This window comes from Capra hircus, chromosome 20, assembly GCF_001704415.2.
Source record: "Capra hircus breed San Clemente chromosome 20, ASM170441v1, whole genome shotgun sequence".
NCBI lineage: Eukaryota > Metazoa > Chordata > Mammalia > Artiodactyla > Bovidae > Capra > Capra hircus.
Window position 1 is genome coordinate 65,440,574 of NC_030827.1, and position 23,492 is coordinate 65,464,065.

Consider the following 23,492-nt stretch of genomic DNA (forward strand, 5'->3'; position numbering starts at 1 on the left):
ATTTCCTTCTCCAATGCATGAAAGCGAAAACTGAAAGGGAAGTCGCTCAGTCGTGTCCAACTCCTAGCGACCCCATGGACTGCAGGGCCCCTCCGTCCATAGGATTGTCCGGGCGAGAGCACTGGAGTGGGGTGCCACCGCCTTCTCCGGCACTGAGCTGGGCTCCCTCTATTAGACGGCTGCTTCCCACTAGCTGTCTATTTCACACGTGATCATGCACATATGTCAATGCTACTCTCCCAAGTCGCCCCACCCTCCCCTTCCCCCACTGTGTCCACATCTGTTCTCTATGTCTGTGTCTCTATTCCTGCCCTGCAAACAGCTCTTAACCATTTTTAAGTGCAGAGTTCAGTGGTGTTAATTTTATACACTTTGCTGTGTTGCCTTCCCAGGTGGTGCAGTTGATAAAGAATCCGCTTGCAAATGCAGGACACATGGGTTTGACCCCTGGGTTGAGAAGATCCCCTGGAGAAGGGAATGGTAACCCACTCTAGTATCCTTGCCTGGAGAATTCCAAGGCCAAAGGAGCCTGGTGGCTACAGTCCATAGGGTTGCAAAAGAGTCGGACACAGTGGAAGTGGCTGAGCTTGCACCCATGTACACTACGGGATGAGAGATGGTTAGAAAGGCAACCAGCCCTGTGGCTGGGTAATCAAGCCCCACAGCTGTGAGACTTTCTGCAAGTTACTGACCCTCTCCGGCCTTGGTTTCTTCACCTCTGAAATAAGAATAACAACAGTACCTGCCTCTTTGGTTTTTTAAGAGATTTAAATGAGCTACATAAGGTGCCCCAAACAAGACATATGTATTAGTTTTTCTTCTATTTGTGAAGAAAACATATTTCTCAGGAACATTTCAGTGACTAAAAATCTATTTGCCTTATATCTGCATGCATGTTAAGTCGCTTCAGTCTTGTCCAGCTCTTCGTGACCCCATGGACTATAAACCGCCAGGCTTCTCTGCCTACGGGATTCTCCGGGAAAGAATACTGGAGTGGGTTGTCTTGCCCTCCTCCAGGGGATCTTCCCAACCCAGGGATAGAACCTGTGTCTCTTACATCTCCTGCACTGGCAGCAGGGGGGTTCTTTACCACTAGAATCACCTGGAAAACCCTAGATGAACATAAAAACCACTTTTTTCTCTCCTTTTTACTATAGTTTTTCCCCTCCAGCTCCTGGTCTAAAGAGATGCAGAACATCTGTCTATAGCATCTAACCCCTGTGATGTGGAATCCCAGGGCTCACTCTTTGGGCAGAGTCTCCTGGGACCTCCTCTGATTTCTCCTACAGCCTGTCTGGAGGGATGAGCCAGTGCTGCCCTGGGCTCCAGGGGCTGAACGTCAGGCTAGCAGCCAGGCTCTGCAGAGCGTCTTCCTGTTAGCAAGTCATGGGGAGCCAGATTTGTGCCTTAAGTTTCTTCTCCACAGCATGGTTTGAATGGGGGTTGGTGATGTCCTTAAATCTGTTGTCTGAAGAGAGGCCCTTCAATGCTGTGAACATGTGGTATCATTCAGGATGACACAGCTGGAGGATGCTCACCTGAAAGAGTATCATTATCCTTCTAGCACATCCTACACTGAATAATATTAATACCATAAGCCACAGTGTTTTTGAACTGTGGTGTTGGAAAAGACTCTTGAGAGTCCCTTGGACTGCAAGGAGATCCAACCAGTCCATCCTAAAGGACATCAGGCCTGAATATTCATTGGAAGGACTGATGTTGAAGCTGAAACTCTAATACTTTGGCCACCTAATGCAAAGAGGAGACTCATTTGAAAAGACCCTGATGCTGGGAAAGATTGAAGGCAGGAGAAGTGGGCAACAGAGGATGAGATGGTTGGATGGCATCACCGACTCAATGGAAATGAGTCTGGGTAAACTATGGGAGTTGGCGATGGACAGGGAGGCCTGGCGTGCTGCGGTCCATGGGGTCGCAGAGAGTCGGACACGACTGAGGGACTGAATTGACTGACTGACTGAAGCCATAGTCATATCTGTATTTGGGAGGAGAAGCTGTAACAGAGTGTAAAGAGCAGAGATTCAAAAGAGTATCACAGTCATCCAGCTCATATTAAAATAGAAGATGATGCATTTGGCTGGATCCTGGAAAATGAAGACAATATTTATGTATTTGCATCCTAATTGACTAAGATTAGGGTTTCTATTTAAAAGAAAATTATTAAAACGGATGCTTTTGTGTCTGTACACAGAAACTGTCAATAGATATGATAATAAAAACCTTAAGAGCAGAAAACACAAAACCGCTGATTTAAGAGAGTGTTTAACTCTAGCTCAGATTCCGTGTTGCAGTCAATTAGGTAAAATATCTAGTTATTACACAAACATATTGTTGAAATTGTAAAATTTTAAAAATTGCTGTTTTGAATTTTTAGAGCAATGCATGGTGATGGTATTGCCAAATATGCCAGCTAATGGGACTACGTCATGTTCCGCTCATAGACGAGGCATGTGCTGAAGCAGATGTGGGCAGACACACATTTTTCTGCTCCTGTGACACACTGGGCAAAATGACACAGTAGTGCCCTAGAAACTACTGCCTCCGTTTGCCTACTGAATACATGGCAGACTGTCCCGGAAATCTGTATGGTCCTATTCAGTCCCGCAAACAGCGATCTCCTTGAAGCTGCTCACTAAAGATGCATGGGTTTGGTGCGCACTGGGCCCCAGGCACCAGATTCATTCATTTCCGTCTCTGTTTAGTCTTCCTGTGTGCCTCCAAGCCCTCATACACAAGCATTCTTTAACCTATCATGCCATATACTCATTGTTCTCCAGGCCATAGAGGCAGGCAGCCGCCCCTATCTTTTCATCTCTTCATCAAATCGAGGCAAAGTAAATACAACTGTTCTGAAACATGAAAACTGGTAACACTGCTGGTGCCAAGGGCAAGGATCCAGACAGCGGTGCTGGGGATACAGATCCTGAACGATAAAGACAGCGCGGGGAGAAGAGGAGGAAGAGGAAGACAGAAACAGGAGAAGAAACCAACGACGGGGAAAAGGAGAAAAAGACTAAAAACTTACAGTAGAGAGGATCTGACTGAGGAAAACGGGAACACTGATTTCATTTGTTGCTCTGAATAAAAATTACAACGTATGTCCTAACCTGATAATTTAGTTCAGTTTATTCTGTTTTGGGTTAAGTATTCAAATAAACTCCCTGATGGATAAATAGTTTATCAAAATTTACACCATCCTAATGAGACATTCGGAGAAGGCAGTGGCACCCCACTCCAGCACTCTTGCCTGGAAAATCCCATGGATGGAGGAGCCTGGTGGGCTACACAGTCCATGGGGTCGCTAAGAGTTGGATACAACTGAGTGACTTCACTTTCACTTTTCACTTTCATGCATTGGAGAAGGCAATGGCAACCCTCTCCAGTGTTCTTGCCTGGAGAATCCCAGGGACGGGGGAGCCTGGTGGGCTGCCATCTACGGGATCTCGCAGAGTCAGACACGACTGAAGTGACTTAGCAGCAGCAGCAGTAATGAGACATTGGGCTTCCCTGGTGCTCAGATGTTAAAGATTCTGCCTGCAACGCAGAAGACCTGGGTTCGATCCCTGGGTTGGGAAGATATCCTGGAGGAGGAATCGAAAATCCACTCCAGTATTCTTACCTGGGGAATTCCATGGACAGAGGAGCCTGTCAGGCTATAGTCCACAGGGTTGCAAAGAGTCGGACACGACTGAACAACTAACGTATAACAAGACATTACAGGCCTCCCAGGTAGAACCACAGAAGAAAATCCACCTGCCCATCTTGGAGGTGAAGGAGATGAAAGAGATGCAGGTTCGACCCCTGGGTCGGGAAGATCCCCTGGAGAAGGAAATGGCAACCCTCTCCAGTACTCTTGCCTGCAGAATCCCATGGACAGAGGAGCCTGGAGGGCCACAGTCCATGGGATAGCAAACAGTGGGACATGACTGAGCGCGCACACACACACACACACATTATACATGATACCACCTCAAAGAATATTGTGGCATTTATTTAGAACATCCTCTTCATATGAAGATGAGAGCAAGCCTGCTATCAGCTCAGGGTAATCATTCTATTTGATCTTTGGTTTAATCACCAGCATCGTTTCTGCCAAATCTGTTTCTTCTCTGTCTTGATCATCAGTGAGGCTCACTGTATCATATGATTGTCTCTTATTACCTAGAGCAAGCTCACTGAGCATCTTCTGGAAATGCTCTTGGCTGTTAATGCCCCATCCATCCACTGATCAATATGGAATTGGTGCTAAGTGTAGTGGGAGAGGCCGAAGGGGAAAGAATATAAACATACGTGAAAACCATGGAGTTGGTGCCGGGGACGGTGAGCAGTGTGGGTTGCTAGAAAGAGTCTGGAATGAATGCTAATGTCTTCACCCCAGTACAGGCAGAAGATTCTCCACGTAAAAATAACATGTTCATACACGGTGTTTTGGATTAAAAACGAAGAAAAAAATATCTCTGCCAAAAATATTTCCCGTTCCTTCCTTCCTGTCTTCATTTTTTGTTTTTTGAAACGTCTGCATTGGAAACAGCAGGTAGTCTCTGCAGTTCTAGAATTCCTCATCATTTGGTGTGATAATTATTAAAGCAGATTGGGTTTGCAGTCTCATTAGTTTGTTCCTTTTAAAAATAAAACGAGGTACCCGCAAAGAAGTCGCCGCTTATATAAAGTGAAATGCAATAAAGTGAGAGACATTTCAGAAAGTTTTCAATGTATCACAGTGGTTCGGTAACAAACTTTTATCATTAGAAAAATAGAACTCCTCTTGTCTGAAAACTATGGTGAAGCTGGTCATGTAAACATGCGCTTTTGTGTATTTGTCTAAAGGAACACCTACCGTGGCATTTTAATTGGGCAAGCACTCTCACTGTCATGCAGCAATAATTACTCCATGCATTTGCTGTCACAGAGACTGATGTGTCTACTTTATTATTTAATTGTGCTTGGACTTCCCACAGGCTTTTATTTCAATCAATCATATAGACCCTGAGGCTGGGAAAGACTGAAGGCAAAAGGAGAAGGCGGATGCCAGAGGATGAGATGGTTGGATGGCATCGCCGACTTAGTGGACATGAATTTGAGCAAACTCTGGCAGATACTGGCAGACAGAGGAGCCTGGTACGCTGCAGGCCACGGGGTCAGAGTTGAACACGACTTAGTGACTGAACAACAACAAATATTTTACAAAATCATCCTGTTTCTCTCACACGCCTCGGCTGAGCCATATTCCTCTGTTATTCATCCACTGGGTGGCTCTCACAGCACCATCTATATCGTGTTAGTGAAGTTGCTCAGTCGTGTCGACTTTTCAAGACCCCAGTGACTGTAATCTACCAGGCTCCTCCGTTCATGGGATTTCCCAGGCAAGAGCACTGGAGTGGGTGCCATCGCCTTCATCGTATTCTCTTTGCCTAAATGCTTGCCTCTGGCCTCTTGGAGACCTGGTGGAGCCACCTGACAACTCGTGTGTGTGTGTGTGTGTGTGTGTGTTTGCCATACTGCACAACTTGTGGGATTTTGTGTGTGTGTGTGTGTGTGTTTGCCATACTGCACAACTTGTGGGATTTTCTCTGTGTGTGTGTGTGTGTGTGTGTGTGTGTGTGTGTGTGTGTTTGCCATACTGCACAACTTGTGGGATTTTGGTTCCCTTACCAGGGATCAAACCCAGGTCCTTAGCAGCGAAAGCATTGAGTCCTAATCACTGGACCGCCAGCGAATTCCCATCACAATCCTTGTATTCCTAGAGGCAGCCCAGGATTCAGCGAATAGAACTCAACAGATGCTCGCTGAGAAAGCTCACTGTCTTAATAGTGGACGCAGAGAGGAATTCCTAGGGGTGTAAAACCAAGAAGGAGGCTACTGATAGAAGGATGCAGACTGTGGGACTGGCCCCAGAGTGTCCTGGAACTGAACATCACTGGGCTGGGCTTTTGATGCCCACAGGGAAAAGATGTTGTCTTGGGTCTGCAACAGGTGGGCAGCTGGGACCAAGACTGCTGAATAAAACCAGAAGCCTCAGAAGACTATTCTCTCCAAGTAGAGAAGTCTAGAAAGTCCATACTCTAGACCAAGAAAGTATAAATAAACTTCCAATGCAAACTCAGACTCTAAATATGGGTGTTGGTTTTGAAATCATATTTATCTGCTTCATAATGAGAATCTCAAGGTGAGTGGTTACTGATCAGACCAAAAACCAGAGAAAGGTCTTGGGGCTGTGGCTGCAGCAAGAACAACGCTGCTTATGATGACACGTCACATTGCAGGATGCAACGCACATACCGGTTGGGAAGGGGGCAGTCCCTACCGAACACGACCTCACAGCGAACAAAAACTACGAGCTACATAAGGGGCTTCCCAAGTGGCACAGTGGTAAAGAATCTGCCTGCCAGTGTCGGAGGTGAAAGAGACACGGGTTCGATTCCCAGCTTGGGAAGATCCCCTGGAGAAGGAAATGGGAACCTACTCCAGTACGCTTGCCTGGAAAATTCCATGGATGGAGGAGTCTGGCGGGCTACAGTCCATGGGGTTGCTAAGAGTCAGACACGAATATGCATGCACGCTTGCACCACGAGCTGCAGAATACAATGGACCGTACAAGGAAGAATCAACAGAAATAACAGATAATAGAATGAGTATCATAAGATTCACAAATCAATCTGAAGTAGTCTATAAAATAAGATTAAATTTAAAAAATCCATGGATTAGAGTTCATAATGATAAGCAGTTAAGAGAAAGTAACAGGTTTACTTTATAAATGAGTTCCATAGACTCTTTAGCAACAAACACGTAGATATGGAGATTAAATACTCAATAGTTATGCTGAAGAGGGTGAGATAGCTCTAAGGAGACAACCCATAAAATAGCGCAGAAATACAGAGATAAAATGTATGCAGTTAAGGCACAGAAGTTTCAAGAAGAAGACTGAACATACTTGGAATGAAAGTTCGAGAAAAAATAGAACAGAAAGACTGAGAAAAAGGCGAAATACAGGGAAATATGGGACAACGCCGTCATGGACCTGGAACAGAATATGAACTCTATAGTCGAGATGAGGCACTGAGTCACGCCGAGGTGAAAGAGAAGCAAACCTCTTCCTCAATACAAAGAATCTGTTGCCCAGGACACAGAGCGAGTTCTACAAAAACAGAGAAAGGACATCTCATCAAGGACCACAATCAGACTAGATTTCTCCTCAGCACAATCAAATCCAAGAGAATATGGACTCGTGTTTTCAAAATGTTAGCAACATTATCGTAAAGTATTAGTCAAAGAGGAAAAGAGGCTGATTGGGGTATATTATATATAGGCTCTCATGGAGAGGATTACAAGAGGAATAATCCTATGAAATATGAACGCTGCACCTGGAGGAAGGCATGACATTCAGAAGAACGTGAACAAAGAGACCATTAAACCAGAGTACCGATAACAATGAATAACACAGAAAAATCCAGACAACGTTGGAGGGACAACGGACAAGGGTTAGAGCATGGTGCCTGCATTTTTCAACAAGAAGATGGAGACAATAATGGACCCAGTGAGAAATGTGCACGTTACACATTTTATGTTGATCCCTGAAAGAAAAGACGAGGCTGTGTAACTGCCCAGTCACTAGACGGAATAGAGGAGACTCAATAAGCTCCATTTGTCCAGGAGATGACAGGAGAAGAGGAAACATAAACAGAAGCAAAAACATATACGATGGATTAAAAAAAGCAAAAGACGACTAGCAATAATTGTAATACACATAAATGTATTATGCTTGCCAGCTAAAAGAAAAAGACTCTTGGATCAGAGAACATAACATACACTTAGATGTTGTTTACAAGAGACACACCTATATAGCAAGGAAAAGCCAAATAAGAAGATGAGGAAAATACTAAACAAGAGAAAGTTGGCAGGCTTATATTGATATTAGAGAAAACAGACTTCAAGGGAAAAACACTCTTGTGGGTAGGAGGCTTTTCTATCAGCTGGCATGTGGCCTATTTTCTGTCCCCAGGACTGTCTCTATATTTGTGCTTTCATCTCTGCTGGGAACAAGGTTGGTGGGCTGATACTGTGTTATCTCTGCCATACAAAGTGGCAAGAAAGCCACACGGAGAGAAAAATTTCTCCTGACATTTTCTAACATTTTCATTTGCTGAATCTGGCATAGTTCTTCTAAAAGACATTTCATCAAGAAGGCTTTTGTGGGAGGCGTCTTTGTTATTTATGGTTATATCTCTTGTGTTTCTTGCAGAGGTTTAAGTCTACTTCAGGTAGTTTAGAAAAGTTAAACTTGGCAATAAAAATGCACTTATTTTTATTACTACCATGGTGATGACAGCTATTATTATTTTTTATTGCTGATTGTTATGGAAATGTAAACTTGAATCTCTTATTCTGCATCTTAGTTTCTACTCAGATAAAATGGATTGTTTTGATTATCAAATAAAATAATACATAATGAAAACACTTTGAAGGGCTTTCATATATGTGAAAATATTTTGCAAGTATTACTATAAACTTTCTTACTTGGAATATTTTGAGTCTAAATTGACTTATAAATGAAATTTTTTCTCTGTCTTACTGAATGTATTTTAAGATGGAGTTATACCTTGTCCAAAATCCAGTTTTACATAAACTAGGTCAACAGCTGAATATACTGGAAAACTAGAGAAGAGGCCACTGTGAATTAGGTTCTGTGTGATGTTATCTTGCCTGACTTTTTTGCCTTTGAGCCATTGATGCTTAGCAATCACTACGAGGCCGCTTCAGTACCATGATGGTCCACGACCAGGACGGTGGACATTCCTCTTCAGCACTTGCCAGTGTCTCTCCACACACAGTCCAGCATCCTCTGGAACTTGCCTCCAATTTAGTACAAGGATTCTAAGGCTTCTTCCCAAAGGCTCCAAAACCTACTTGTTGTATAGTAACACTTCAGGGCAAGTTATGAAACCTCTGGACCTTCTCTTTCATTAACTGTAGAATGAGCCTTCCCTCCAAGGACTCTTGTGTGGATAAATGAGCCAGTTTACATAAAATGCCTAGCAGAGTTAAGTCTTCACTTTTAATATAATGCAACATTTATCATTTGTAAACTGCAGTGAGGTCAGATGTAGAACTATTCACGGATCTCGCCTGTCTTAAGCAGTCAACATTGGTTCTGAAGGTTCTTAGCCAAGGACAGGGAACTTTTGCAGATCTTGCGGTCCTCATATTCCTGACCGTGATCCAAAGTCTCCATCTGCTTCCTCAAGGGATCTACTTATGACTCCTGCATTATTTTTCATGCAGGGAAACTTTTCTTTTAAATAAGTAGAAACGGAAACTCATGGAAATGAACTGCGTCTCGGGCCCTGGGTCCCTCATCCCCCAAGTGCAGACCTGGACAAGGTTATCTCTCAGTTCCCTTTCAGATCTCAAGATTACGACTCTGAAATGCTAACCAGCATTTGCTGTAGAAACCCAAGGACCTCACAGGAGAACTGATGCAGAGGCGCTGAAGGAGACCTGACAAGTAAGCACACAGGGTGCTGGCAGGCCAGGAGCCTGTCAGAACTGGGAGCAGGGATGCGGCAACTGCGAGCTGGATTCAGAACTGGGAGCTTGGGAGAGGTCAAGTCTGGGTGAGGATGGGGTGCGGCTTCCCTCAGCAGTGGTGCCAGGTGGTTGCATTTGCAACCCGACATTCCTTCAAGCTGCTGCCACTGCCAAGTCGCTTGAGTCGTGTCCGACTCTGTGCGACCCCATAGACGGCAGCCCACCAGGCTCCCCCGTCCCTGGGATTCTCCAGGCAAGAACACTGGAGTGGGTTGCCACTGCCTTCTCCAATGCATGAAAGTGAAAAGTGGAAGTGAAGTCTCTCAGTCGTGTCTGACTCTTCGAGACCTACTAAATACTTTGTGTTTCAAGTGTCTGTAACAGTCAGTGAACAAAAGAGGGCTGAGATGAACTCATTGATGATTTTTTTTTTCACCTAAAAGAATACAAATAGGAAGCCCAACAAGCAGGCACTAGGTGGAAAAGGCTAGTTTTCCTTTTGCTAATTTTCTTCAGAATTAGCTGGTGAAGGTCACAAAATTGTTTCCAATGGAAGAGCCAGCCCGAGGCACTTCAGAGTCAAGGAATCATGGCACACGTCAGAAGGAATTTCAGTGCAGCAGGATGAGGGCTCTGGACCAGTCACCCCTTCATACATTCACGTGCACACCAAGCCCATCCCCACCCAGGGCATCTGGAGGAAGGAGAACGATCAGGGCTCACAGGGAACATAACTGCCTGAGGATGAACACGGGAGCCGGGTGGTGAGACAGAGGAGGTGTTACTTGGATCCCAAGAGTGGAGGAAGGGAAAAAGAACCTCATGGAAATGACGGACATCCAATAATGCTGACTTGCGTGCGCGTGCACCAAATCGCTTCAGTCATATCCCATGCTTTGCGACCCTATGGACCACTCCTCTGTCCATGAGATTCTCCAGGCAAGAATACTGGAGCGGGTTGCCGTGCCCTCCTCCAGGAGATCTTCCTGACTCAGGGATCTAACCTGAGTCTGCTATGTCTCCTGCATGGGCAGGCGGGCGATTTACTACTAGCACCACCTGGGAAGCCCAAATGTTTACTTAGCATGCACTTATTATAAACACATCTACATGTCCAGCATTCTGCTGGATTCACTGGGAGATAGAAAGCAAGTGAAGGAAACAACCCTGGTCTTAAGGATCCTGTTATATACCAGCAGAAACCATAGTCACACTCAGCAGAAACTTTTTAAAAGGGGGATCAAAAGGATGTCACTTATTGAGTGCTAAACAACATGGCACAGACCCGGTGTCCCATGGTGCTTCAAGAAGGGCCCATCACAGGGGCTGGTGAGGTTCCCGAGAAAGTTTCCAGGAAGGTGAGCAGGTGCAGAACCCACCTCCATGGGCAAGAACTGAGACGTGGGCAATGTGTGTGGGGGGTGATCGCTTCTGGAAGAGCCTGGGGATGGGGTGGACTGGCAGTAACCAGAGTGGATGGAAAGCTGGGGCTTCTCACAACAATCAGGAACAGATTCCCTGACATTTTTCTCTGAACGAGTCACTGAACAAATACCACTTTTTTTTTTAATCAATAGGAAAAAAACTGCATTTGCTTTATCACTCTTTATTTTTTACCCATTTTGATGTGTCCCTACCTTTTTATTAGGGGCTTCCCTGGTGGCTCAGAGGGTAAAGCATCTGCCTACAATGCGGGAGATCCGGGTTTGACCCCTGGGTCAGGAAGATCCCCTGGAGAAGGAAATGGCAACCCACTCCAGTACTCTTGTCTGGAAAATCCCAGGAACTGAGAAGCCTGGTAGGCTACAGTCCATGGGATTGCAAAGAGTCAGACATGACTACGTGACTTCACTTTCACTTCACCTTTTTATTAAACCCAGCTGGTCAATGACCTATCAATTTTACTTACTTGTGCTGTACTTTTTGTGCAAAAGATGATAATAAAGGTAAAACTTTTGGAGGAAAAAAAATATCTGCCAGGCTTACCTTTTCTCCACCTCCTTTACAGAAGTATTTTGATTTCACTTTTCATACAGAGAATTTAATATCAATATTAGCACTGATACTGCCTTTGGCATTAAATTTTCAGAAGGTTAACATAAGCCAGTAGAACATGAGCCTGGGATATTCAGTAGTCTTTCATAAACCCAATATTTAATCCATAAAAAAGGACAAATCACAATAAAATCTCATACTTCTCCATGACCACTGTGGAATATTTGTTATATATGTAGGCTTTTTACTTCTTCAATTTAAATTTATTCTTTGTAGAGGGACACTAAGTATTACATTAAATGTCATGCGTAGGAATGGTAATTAAAAAAAAAGACAGATCAAGCATTTATCATTTTGATCTTTGTTCTAAACACTGTGTAGAGTGTTCTAAACACTCATATTAATTTTAAAAAGTTAATGCTGGTTTCTGTTGCCTAAAATACAGGTTTGTCTAAAGTGCTCTAAGAATCAGTTCAGTTCAGTTCAGTCGCTCAGTCGTGTCAGACTCTTTGCGACCCCATGAATGCTGCTGCTGCTGCTGCTAAGTCGCTTCAGTTGTGTCCGACTCTGTGCGACCCCATAGACGGCAGCCCACCAGGCTCCCCCGTCCCTGGGATTCTCCAGGCAAGAACACTGGAGTGAGTTGCCATTTCCTTCTCCAATGCATGAAAGTGAAAAGTGAAAGTGAAGTCGCTCAGTCATGTCCGACTCTTCGAGACCCCATGGACTGCAGCCCACCAGGCTCCTCCGCCCATGGTATTTTCTAGGCAAGAGTAGAAATCAGAGCCTTCTCTGGGGAATCCTTCCCTCGGGACGATCTACAATTGTCCCGAGAAACTTTAAAGAGGGTTGTTCTCCAAACTTCGTGTGAGGAAATTCTGGCTTGGAAAAGACAACAAGAATCTCAACGGTGACATGTGTAGTTTTTGACTGCATTTGGAGGATTGAATAGAAAGCACATTTAAAGCCTTTGTGCAATACCATGTTTGATGTTGTATGTTAAAAAAAAAAAATCCTTACAGACTATTTTAAAGAGTGAAAAGGACCTCCCAGAGGAACCAGAAGAATTCCTTCTTTAATTTTACCAGGGTTACATGTGGACTAAGGATCACAAGTGGCCAGCAGGGGGAGACGCGGGCACGGATCCTATCCATTCAAGTTGAGAGGGACCAGATGTCTCTAAGCTTGGTCTTCCTGACCACTTTGGCAAAGCACAGGCTTCCCCTGGGGAGGAGGTAAACATCGGTTCATTTGCAGCCTTGAACTTTTCTCTTTGGGACAAGGCAGAGTTAAAAAGAACATTGTAGCATCTGGTGTGTAGGCATTAGAATCTTGGGACGCCCCCAGGGAAGGCTCTGGTTTCTAGGAGGAACCAGAAGCCAGGAATGTTGAATTTTGATCACCCTGAGGCTCTTACAGGAAGGACCCCAAGCCATGAAAGTTCAACACTGTGGTCAGATTATAGCAGGGGCTGAGAGGGGAGATGTTACTGAAACTTTCTCACCAAGGCAGGAAAGTTGCCCCAGGGATTCTCCCTTCCTGCTCTGTGTTTTTTTATAGCAACTTAGTGGACCAGATGGTAAGGAATCTGCCTGCAATATGGGAGACCCGGATTGATCCCTGGGTTGGGAAGATTCCCTGGAGAAGGCAATGGCAACCCACTCCAATATTCTTGCCTGGAGAATTCCACGCACAGAGGAGCCGGGCAGGCTACAGTCCATGGGGTTGCAAAGAGTCAGACATGACTGTGTGACTGACACTTTCACTTTCAGTGGAAAGAAGAGTCAGTCTGAAACCCTAACTATTCTCCTGCCACCCTCAAGACTGGATTCCAAGAAAACGGGAAGTATGTCTACTCAGACACAAGGATATACACAGCTTTAATGAGAGAAGGGTTTAGATTTCCAATAGAACCACAGACGATCATCCCCCTTCTGAAAACTGGAGAACACAGGCTGCAGGAGTCTTCGGGGAGTCAGGAAGAGAAGGGGTGGAGTGTGTGTGCGTCTCCATCCAAGGGAAATCTGCACACAGAAAGTCAGACTTCCTCGTATGTTAGGAATTCCTCGCATCTCAGAACTTGACCAAGATCCCCTTGGTCAACAGTTACTCCGTCTTCTCTACAACCTGTGAGGTCTTCAGGGGATTTTTAAGTGACTTGAGATGCCGTGTGTGCATTTGAGGAAATCAGAAACCACAGTCTTACTTTTGGAAGAGTTTCCAATCCAATTGGAAACATTCAAACTATGATATAGCAAACAGAACCCACCAAAGTCTGCAAAGGTTCAGGGCAGAAGGGTGCAGCATCCACTGTCCAGAGGCAGAGACACGCTTTGGAATCTTAATCCTTTTTGTGGCCAAATGATGCCATATATCAGACCAGAATGCACCCATGCTTGGCCTCTGGTTCAGTCCTGTTTCAACTCATTTCCAGTGAACAAAATGAAACCTTGACTATCTTTTGGGACTTCTATCTCATTGTCGGCTTTCTTAGGATGCTCTCAGCAATCCAGGGCCACCCAGCAACAACTGCTTTACACTCAAGAGTCCAGTGAGGTTTACTTCTTATATCCTGAACTAGCATTTAAATCATAAGCGCTCACAATGATTGGTTTTAAGTTAAAACACTAATAAGGGATATTTTTACATTTGTTATTTTCATATTTTCCAAAATTTTATAGCTTGTGGAAGTCATTATCAAAGACACACTTGGTTTACACTTTAATTCTCCTGGTCATTAAAAGCCTCCTATTACACTAGTATGTGCTGCTATAAATACTCTGAAAACTTAAGAGGGATAGTACAAAATGTTGACAGAAACAAATAAACACAAATGTGATTTTATAGCATGCTATCCAATATTTCAGGTAACCTTTGAGTTAGTGTCTTGGTTGTTACAGGCTTCCTCAGTTCATAGTCTGGGCTGTTGACATGAAGGATACTGGCTTCTCTACTGGGCTGTGTATCTCGTGAAACAGTAAATCAGCAAGCTCCCTATTTTGATCGAGCAATCAGTTTTCAATGAGCACATTTTCAAAGAAGTTGCATATGTGAAGTACCTACCAAAAGCTGTCCAGCAAAGCAGACGAAAAGGATAAGGGCAAGTGAGAGAAACGCCGCTCCAAAGGAAATCCCGAGAATGGACGTTCTACCGGGAAACAAAAAGGAACATGTTAGTGTGGGGACAGCTTCGGTTTTCCTGGAAAGCCATCACAAATACCTGTGGCTTGAATTAGGATTTTTAAAATGAGGACTTCATTCCTGACTAATATCTTTGAGAAATGAAAATGGAGCTAAAAACAAGCCAGAGATACGTCCATAGGAAAGTGTATCTATGGCTGTGTCTAAACAACTTGCTGTGATACGACATTAAAACTGTCCTACCCGCACCATTTCTTCGTAAGAGAAAAACCCTCTTTACACGACTTGCCTCTGCAACCAGCACCTTCACGCCCACACCCGACCGTGGCCATCATGTGCCCCCTTCCCTGTCTCGATGTCCTGGCAGTTTTGCCTCCAGGGCAGCCTCGTCGATGTCCGCGGAAACCTCATTCCCCGTTCTCACTCCACGGCCTTTGCATTTTTGCATGAGCCAATGAACACACAAACTTCCTGTGATCAGGTGAGTACAGAGCCCACTAAGGTACAGGCTGTCACCCTCCGGTTACAAGTAGAAGTGGTCACGAGAACTGTATGCATTTCTCAGAGTTCCTTTAAACAATTCAGAAATTTAAGGTGTCTTAAAATGTCCTTTCATTCAAAGGATAAAACTGTTTGCAGGAATTGTATGCATTTCTGAGAGGTCCTTAATATAATGAAAACTCAAGGCCTCTTAAAACATCATATAATCCAAAGGAAGAAGGGTTTGGGAGTATTAGAAAAGATGAGCCGCAACCAATAATCCAAGATGAAATTTAAATGCAACGTCCGAAGAGAGGTCTGGTGGTACCTGAGATCACCGTGGAAGCTCGAGCCAGTGAGGTTGGCTAGAGAAACTGAAGACAGAAGACTTGGGACTGAGAAGTGCGGGGACACTGAGAGTGAATGTCGATGCATCAAAAGGAAGACTCAGACACGAGCAATCTACAAGCCGAAATGCCCAGCGAGTGCACAGCTGTGAGCCCCCAGCAGGGGGGAAAGAAGCGAGCCATCAGCGAACTCAGGAACCCCCTCATGCCATCAGGATAGGAAGGGTCCACTCAGTTGGCACTCAGATAGTTATTATATCTTGAGAGATGAGCACACATCAAGCAAGATCTACAAAACCTTGACTCCAAACCACTGTGCACTCAAGGCTGACCCAAGGATGCATTTATGGAGTGCGGAGTTATGTCCTAGACGCTTTCAAATACCTAGCCTGATAATGACATTAATTCACATTTTACGAGCAATGCTAAGTGTCTGCTAGGAGGGTGCGGATATACCAAATACACCTAGATTGTTGACTTGTCTCATGGCCAGGTCCATGCTGAGTTGGAACGGAGCAAACATGAGTAAGACCCGTGTTCTGAGTAACTCACAGTCTCAAAAGGTAAGCTCTGTAAGCTTCCTCGCCTCCCCCATCCCAAACACCCTTTTTCTCAGACGTTGCTCCTTAACCCCTGCTCAGAATCCACAGTTTCAGCATTTCCCATCACAGACTCTCAGGTGTCCTGTTAGCACTGTGGACGGAGAGGAGCGTAGGAAGGCTCTTGCTATCCCTGCGACCGAAGAGACTCTAGAACTCATCTGCTCAACTTCCATTCGCCATTCTTTTCATGCGTCTAAGAGAGCTCTGATGGGTTTCCTGTGACTCTGTGCTCCCCTGGTTCCTTGCTGGTGTTAAGGTGATGCCATCTGCATAAGGCTGATGTCAGAAAAATAAACGCTTTTGTCTTAGGTCTGTAACTGTTCAAATATGAATGATCTCTAATTGAAGGTCTGGGAAGTCTCAGCTCTAAACCATCTGGTGATAGGAGGGTGAAGCTGATGCTGGAATGACATGAGAATATGATGATAGAATACTATGTGTCCAGCACAGTTCTAAAGGCTTTATATGTATATGTAACCCTGGACAGCAGGGCTACTGTTCTTACCTCATTTTACTCAAGAGAAAGTGACACCCAGAGAAACTGGGAAACCAACCAAAAGTTAACAATCCTCTCAAGTGGTATGGGTTGGGATTAAAGTCCACACAATTGTATACCTGACCCAGGCTGTGCTTCTTGGAGTAAACATGTCACGTTTCAATCATGTTTACTGGTTTAACTTTCCTGGAAAATTATCCTTTTCATTTAAATTTTGAATGTGAGACATTCAAAATGTCTCCTTAATATTCTCTTACAGTTTTTGAAGTTGTTCTAGGTGAAGCAATTTCTTCTTGTCCTTCATGTTATTTTTCTGATTCTCTCTAGATAAGATTTTTGAAGCTTTGCATGTTTGTTGAATTTCTCAGAGAATGAACTTTTGTCATATTACTAAGGTCCATGCTTTCTGATCATTTCCTTTATTATTGGTCTCTAATTTAACTTAAAATAATCCTTTCCTCCTTCTTTATTTGAACTTTCACTGTTCTTTTCCTTGACTGTCATTTGCTGCTAATCTTTTCTATTTTCTAATAAATGCATTTAAAGACATAAATATTCCTATAATTACTGCTTTAGCCAAATCCCACAGCTTTTGATTCACAGCTACTCACTACCATTCTTTTCTAAAAAGCCTATACTTTCAATTTTCTTTTCCTTTTAATACAAGAGTAACTATAAAGGGAAATTATTTCTGGTCTATCCTTGTTATTCCAATGTCACCAGGTTTGATCAGAGATTGTGGTCTCTATTATTTTTACTTTGACAACTTCTTTTCCTTCTGGGATGTGGTAAATACATTCCATTTCTATTATGTCTTATGATACATATTTACATTTCCTTTTAGTTGGGAACAAAGCAAGTGCTTTCAGTAAGTCTATTGTCAGAGCTTGAGGAGTTAAGTCAGATCCCCAGTGGGCTGATTTATTGGCTCAATTTGATCTTTCAATTTTAGAAGATATTAACATTTCCAACTAAGTTTGTGGGTTTGTCAATACATCTGAACCTTTTAATAGAGTCTATTTATTTCAAAGAGATGCTGGAGTGCACAAAGTTTCATGATTGTTAACTTTTCTTGGTGACTGTACTGATATAAGCTTCTGTTTTCATGCTAAATGTCTTTCACTTGGATTTAGATTGCCAGAAATTCATACTACTACTGCTTTCCTCTGTCTGTAAGCTGTTTCCTAAAATAGCTATTTTCTATGCTTTATTTCCAACCTTTTCTCTTTTAATTTTAGCTAGATTTTTAAAGGTGGTACAGAAAAGGCATTTGGTTTATAGCCTCAATCTTTGACTTTCTTTCCAAGAATAGGACATTTCCCTCCGTTCACAATTATGAAATTTGTTAATATTTGACCAGTTCTCTCCATTTTATTTTCTTAAAATGTTTGGTAAAGTTCAGACAGAAATCACTTGAGTAAAAAACAAATTTAATACAAGGACAGGGAAGCCTGGCGTGCTGTAGTCCATGTGGTCGCAGAGAATCGGACATGACTTAGTGATTGAACGACATTATAACATAAATACCCATTTAAATTTTCAATATGTGTTAATAATTTGGTAAGTTGTATAGTCAATGAATTTCCCCATTTTATTTAAGTTGTAAATTTTTTGGCCTTGAGTAATTAATAACTTTTCATATTTATCCTGTTAAAATCTGTAGAATCTGTAGTAAATACCATTTTATTTCTTATAACACTAGTTTGGGTGGTTTGTGATTATTGCTCTTTTTTTCTTTCTTGATCGGTCTTGCTAATGGTTAGGCATTTAATTGGTTTTTTTTTAAGGAACCGACGTTTGTCTTTATTATTTTTCTGTTGTTTGTTTTCCGTTTTATTGAATATTTTTTTCTTAGTGTATGTTCCCTCCTACTTATTGGACTTGCTCATCTTTTTCCGGCTTCCTAAGATTGAAAGGTAAACTCTTTCTTCTTTCAAATATAAGCATTTTAAAGCTACAAATTCCTCTCTAAATGACTGTTAAGCAACATTCCACACAGTTTATTTTAATACACAAAACATTTGCTAATTTGTCTTGTGACTTTTTGGATTTATTTCCCTTTTTAAAATTGAAATATAGTTGATTTACAAAGCTGTGCCAATCTCCGCTGTACAGCAAAGTGACCAAGCTATACACATATACACACTTTCATGTTCTTTCACCGTATTCAGTATCACAGGGTATAGACTGCAGCCCCCTGTGCCACAGGCAAGTGCCCAGCTGCTTCAGTCGCGTCTGACTTTCTGTGACCCCGTGGACCGTAGCCTGCCAGGCGCCTCTGTCCATGGGACTCTCCAGGCAAGAGTGCTGGAGTGGGCGGTCCTTCCCTTCTCCAGGGACCTTGCCGCCCAGGGATGGAACCCGTGCTGCTTGCACCTGCATTGGCAGGCGGGTTCTTTATCACCAGTGTCACGTTCTTTTCCATTTCGGTGTATCACAGGCTACTGAATACAGTTTCCTGTGCTACACAGCAGGAGCTTGTTATTAATCCATTTGAATGTACTAGCTTGCATCTACCAACTCCAATCCCATTGAGAGAAGGGCCTGGTGGGCTACAGTTCACAGGGTCCCAAAGGGTCGGACACGACTGCAGCGACTTTGCATGCACATGTGCACCAGCCCCAGGTCCCCAGGCCACGCCTCTCCCTAACGCAGCTCATCTGCAACCACAGGTCTGTCCCCTAGGCCTGTGAGGCACTTTCTGTTTTGTAGATGGGTTCATTTGTGCCACGTTTTGGGTATTTATCTTTCTCTTTCTGCCTTACTTCACTTACCATGATACTCTCTCATTGCATTCATGTTGCAGAATTCACCTGAAAGGCAGGGGATGTGGGTTTGATCCCTGGGTTGGGAAGATCCTTTGGAGAAATAAATGCCAATCCACTCCAGTGTTCTTGCCTAGGAAATCCCATGGACAGAGGAGCCTGGTGGGCTACAGTCCATGGGGTTGCAAAACTGTGGGGCATGACTTAGTGACTGAGCAATAACGATATTCCATGATACATATACAAACACCACATATTTTTCCATTCATTTGAAAAATTGACTTAAAAAAAAAAACATTTTACTTAGTATTGTTGTTCAGTCACTAAGTCGTGTCTGACTCTTTGGGATTCTATAGACTGCAGCATACTAGGCTCCTCTCTCTGTCAGTATCTCCTGGAGTTTGCTCAAATTCATGTCCCTTGAGTCTGTGATGCTATCTAATCATCTCATCTTCTGCGGCCCCCTTCTTCTTTTGCCTTTAATCTTTCCCAGTATCACGGTCTTTTCCAATGAGTCGGCTCTTCACATCAGGTGGCCAAAATACTGGAGCTTCAGCTTCAGCATCAGTCGTTCCAATCGATATTCAGGGTTGATTTTCTTTAGAATTAACTGGTTTGATCTTGCAGTCCAAGGGCCTCTCAAGAGTCTTCTCCAGTTCAGTTAGTTCAGTTCAGTCACTCAGTCATGTCCAACTCTTTGCAACCCCATGGACTGCAGCATGCCAGGCCTCCCTATCCATCACTGATTCCCGGAGTTTACTCAAACTCTTCTCCATTGAGTTGGTGATGCCATCCAACCATCTCATCCTCTGTCATCCCCTTCTCCTCCTTCCCTCAAACTTTCCCAGCATCAGGGTCTTTTCAAATGAATCAGTTCTTTGCATCAGGTGGACAAAGTATTGGAGTTTCAGCTTCAACATCAGTACTTCCAATGAATATTCAGGACTGATTTCCCTTAGGATGGACTGGTTGGATCTCCTTGCAGTCCAAGGGACTCTCAAGAGTCTTCTCCAACACCACAGTTCAAAAGCATCAATTCTTTGGTGCTCTGCTTACTTTACAGTCCAACTCTCACATCCATAGATGACTACTGGAAAAACCATAGCCTTGACTAGATGGACATTTGACACCAAAATAATGCCTCTGCTTTCGAGTATGCTGTCTAGGTTGGTCATAGCTTTTCTTCCAAGGAGCAAGCGTCTTTTAATTTCATGGCTGCAGTCACCATCTGCAATAATTTTGGAGCCCCCCAAAATAAAGTCTGACACTGTTTCCACTGTTTCCCTATCTATTTGCCATGAAGTGATGGGACCAGATGCCATGGTCTTAGTTTTCTGAATGTTGAGCTTTAAGTCACCATTTTCACTTTCCTCTTTCACTTTCATCAAGAGGCTCTTTAGTTCTTCTTCGCTTTATGCCATAAGGGTGATGTCATCTGCATATCTAAGGTTATTGATATTTCTCCCAGCAATTGTGACTCCAGCTTGTGCTTCCTCCAGCCCAGCGTTTCTCGTGATGTACTCTGCATATAAGTTAAATAAGCAGGGTGACAATATACAGCCTTGACATACTCTTTTCCCAATTTGGAACCAATCTTTTGTTCCATGTCCAGTTCTAACTGTTGCTTCCTGACCTGCATACAGATTTCTCAGGAGGCAGGTCAGGTGGTCTGGTATTCCCATCTCTTGAAGAATTTTCCACAGTTTGTGATGATCCACACAGTCAAAGGCTTTGGCATAGTTAATAAAGCAGAAACAGATGTTTTTCTGGAACTCTCTTGCTTTTTCGATGATCCAGCAGATATTGGCAATTTGGTCTCTGGTTCCTCTGCCTTTTCTAAAACCAGCTTGAACTTCTGGAAGTTTACAGTTATGTACTGTTGAAGCTTGGCTTGGAGAATTTTGAGCATTACTTTACTAGCATGTGAGATGAGTGCAACTGTGCAGTAGCTTGAACATTCTTTGGCATTGCCTTTCTTTGGGATTGGAAAGAAAACTGACCTTTTCCAGTCCTGTGGTCACTGCTGAGTTTTCCAAATTTGCCGGCATAGTGAGTGCAGCACTTTCACAGCATCATCTTTTAGGATCTGAAATAGCTCAATAGTCTTCTCCAGCACCACAGTTTGAAAGCATCAATTATTCAGTGCTCAGCCTTTTTTATGGTCCAACTCTCAAATCTGTATATTTTGTATTTTTGTATTGAGGTATATCCAAGTAACATTGCTCTAATAGTTTCTGGCGAACAGTGAAGGGACTCAGCCCTACCTACACACTGTCTCGTGATTTTTTATTTGACTAGGTAATTCAGAAGTATATAGTTAAACAGTAAAATAGTTGGGATTTGTTTTAGATATTCTATGTTTTCAATTTTAAGTTGATGTTGGTGTGGTGAGATATGTCTATAAGTTTTCCCAGCTTTCATATTTCAATCTTTTCAAATTTGTTGAGATGATTTTATGTCATGTCTTGGTCAATGTTCCAAGTGCACTTTAAAATAACATGCATTTTACTGTTGGATTTAGTGTTCCATGAACGCTAATTCATAGGAAGTTAATCTTACTCAGGTTTTCAAAACTCTTATGTCTAGCAAGGGATATAAAAGGAATATTAAACATCTAATCTAGTTATTGGTTTGTCTAATTCTCTCTGTTTTTCAGGTTTTTTTTCAAGTATTCTATAGCTGTGTTTTAAGTATATACCACTTAATGATTTTATGTTTTCTGATAAATTGAAGCTTTTTGTTAATTTTCAATGCTGCTCTTTATCTTTGTCCATACTTTTTGCCTCCATGTCTCCTGTCTGATATCAATACATGGATGGAAACTTTCTTATACTTAACTGTTTATACGATCTCTATTTTCCATCCTATTAATTCTAACCTAACTTCCTTCTGTGCTAAAAGAGCATCTCTTGTAGACAGTATATGGCTTCACCATGCTTTTATCTGGAGTGTTTAGTCCTTGTACATTTCATAATCAGCCTATCAGATGACCATCTCTCGTCTGTTGTCCTTCTGCTTCGTCTGCATGGTGAGGTCCGTGACGTTAGGTGCTAGTCTTCATTACAAGTTTACCATTTTACTATTTGTTTTCTGTCTGTCTCATGTCTTTTCAGTTCTGTTTCTCCCTTTTTGCCATTTCTCATTAATATAATATTTTCACAGGATTTTCAGTTTCTTCTATTGATTCGGTAGCTATACCTCTTTGTATTTTTAGTGATCGCTCAAGATATAAAATATACATGGTTAATGTTTCATAAGTTACTTAGCATTAATATTGTACCACTTCAAAAATATAAAAGGTCCTGACAACAATAGAGAAAGAAAGCTGAGCACTGAAGAATTTATGCTTTTGAACTATGTTGTTGGAGAAGACTCTTGAGAGTCCCTTGGACTGCAAGGAGATCACACCAGTCAATCCTAAAGAAAATCAACCCTGAATATTCATTGGAAGGACTGATGCTAAAGCTGAAGCTCCAATACTTTGGCCACTGGATGTGAAGAACTGACTCACTAGATAAGACCCTGATGCTGGGCAAGATTGAAGGCAGGAGAAGGGGACAGCAGAGGATGAGATGGTTGGATGGCATCACTGACTCGATGGGCATAAGTTTGAGCAAGCTCCAGGAGTTGGTGATGGACAGGGAAGCCTGGGGTGCTACAGTCCAAGGGGTCGCAAAAGAGTCGGACATGACTGAGCAATTGAATTCAGCTGAACTGACAACAATATAATCCCACTCTTCTCTGCATCAGAATACTTAGTGCAGCTATTATCTTTTGCATTAAATGATTAGCTGCCTTTTAGAAAAATTAATACCATGTAAACATATGGCCTTTTATATGCTCACGTATTAAGAGCACGTTCTTCTCTTCATTCCCTCCTGTAGATTCAAATTTGCCTCTGGTATCATTTCAGTTCAGCTTGAAGAACTTCCATTAGCATTTCTTATAGTATAGGTTTGCTGGTGATGAATTCCGCTAGCTTTCTTTCATTTGAAAAATGGCTTTCATCTCATTTTAAAAAAAGGAATATTTTTACTGAATACTTAATCTCGGATTGAACATGTCTGTATCAGTGGTTCTGATGAGAAGTCAGTCAACATTTCCATTACTGATCCCTCGCATA

The 23,492-nt window shown here is 42.9% G+C and overlaps 1 protein-coding gene across 1 annotated transcript in view; it reads right to left on the minus strand.

Annotated features, from left to right (window-relative positions):
- The window catches only part of ADCY2 (adenylate cyclase 2), a 462,350-nt gene that overhangs the window by 76,841 nt on the left and 362,017 nt on the right, over positions 1 to 23,492 (minus strand). The window contains exon 15 of the mRNA XM_018065622.1: positions 14,602 to 14,686. Within this exon, the coding sequence (XP_017921111.1) occupies positions 14,602 to 14,686 (85 nt within the window). The remainder of the gene's footprint in view (positions 1 to 14,601; positions 14,687 to 23,492) is intronic.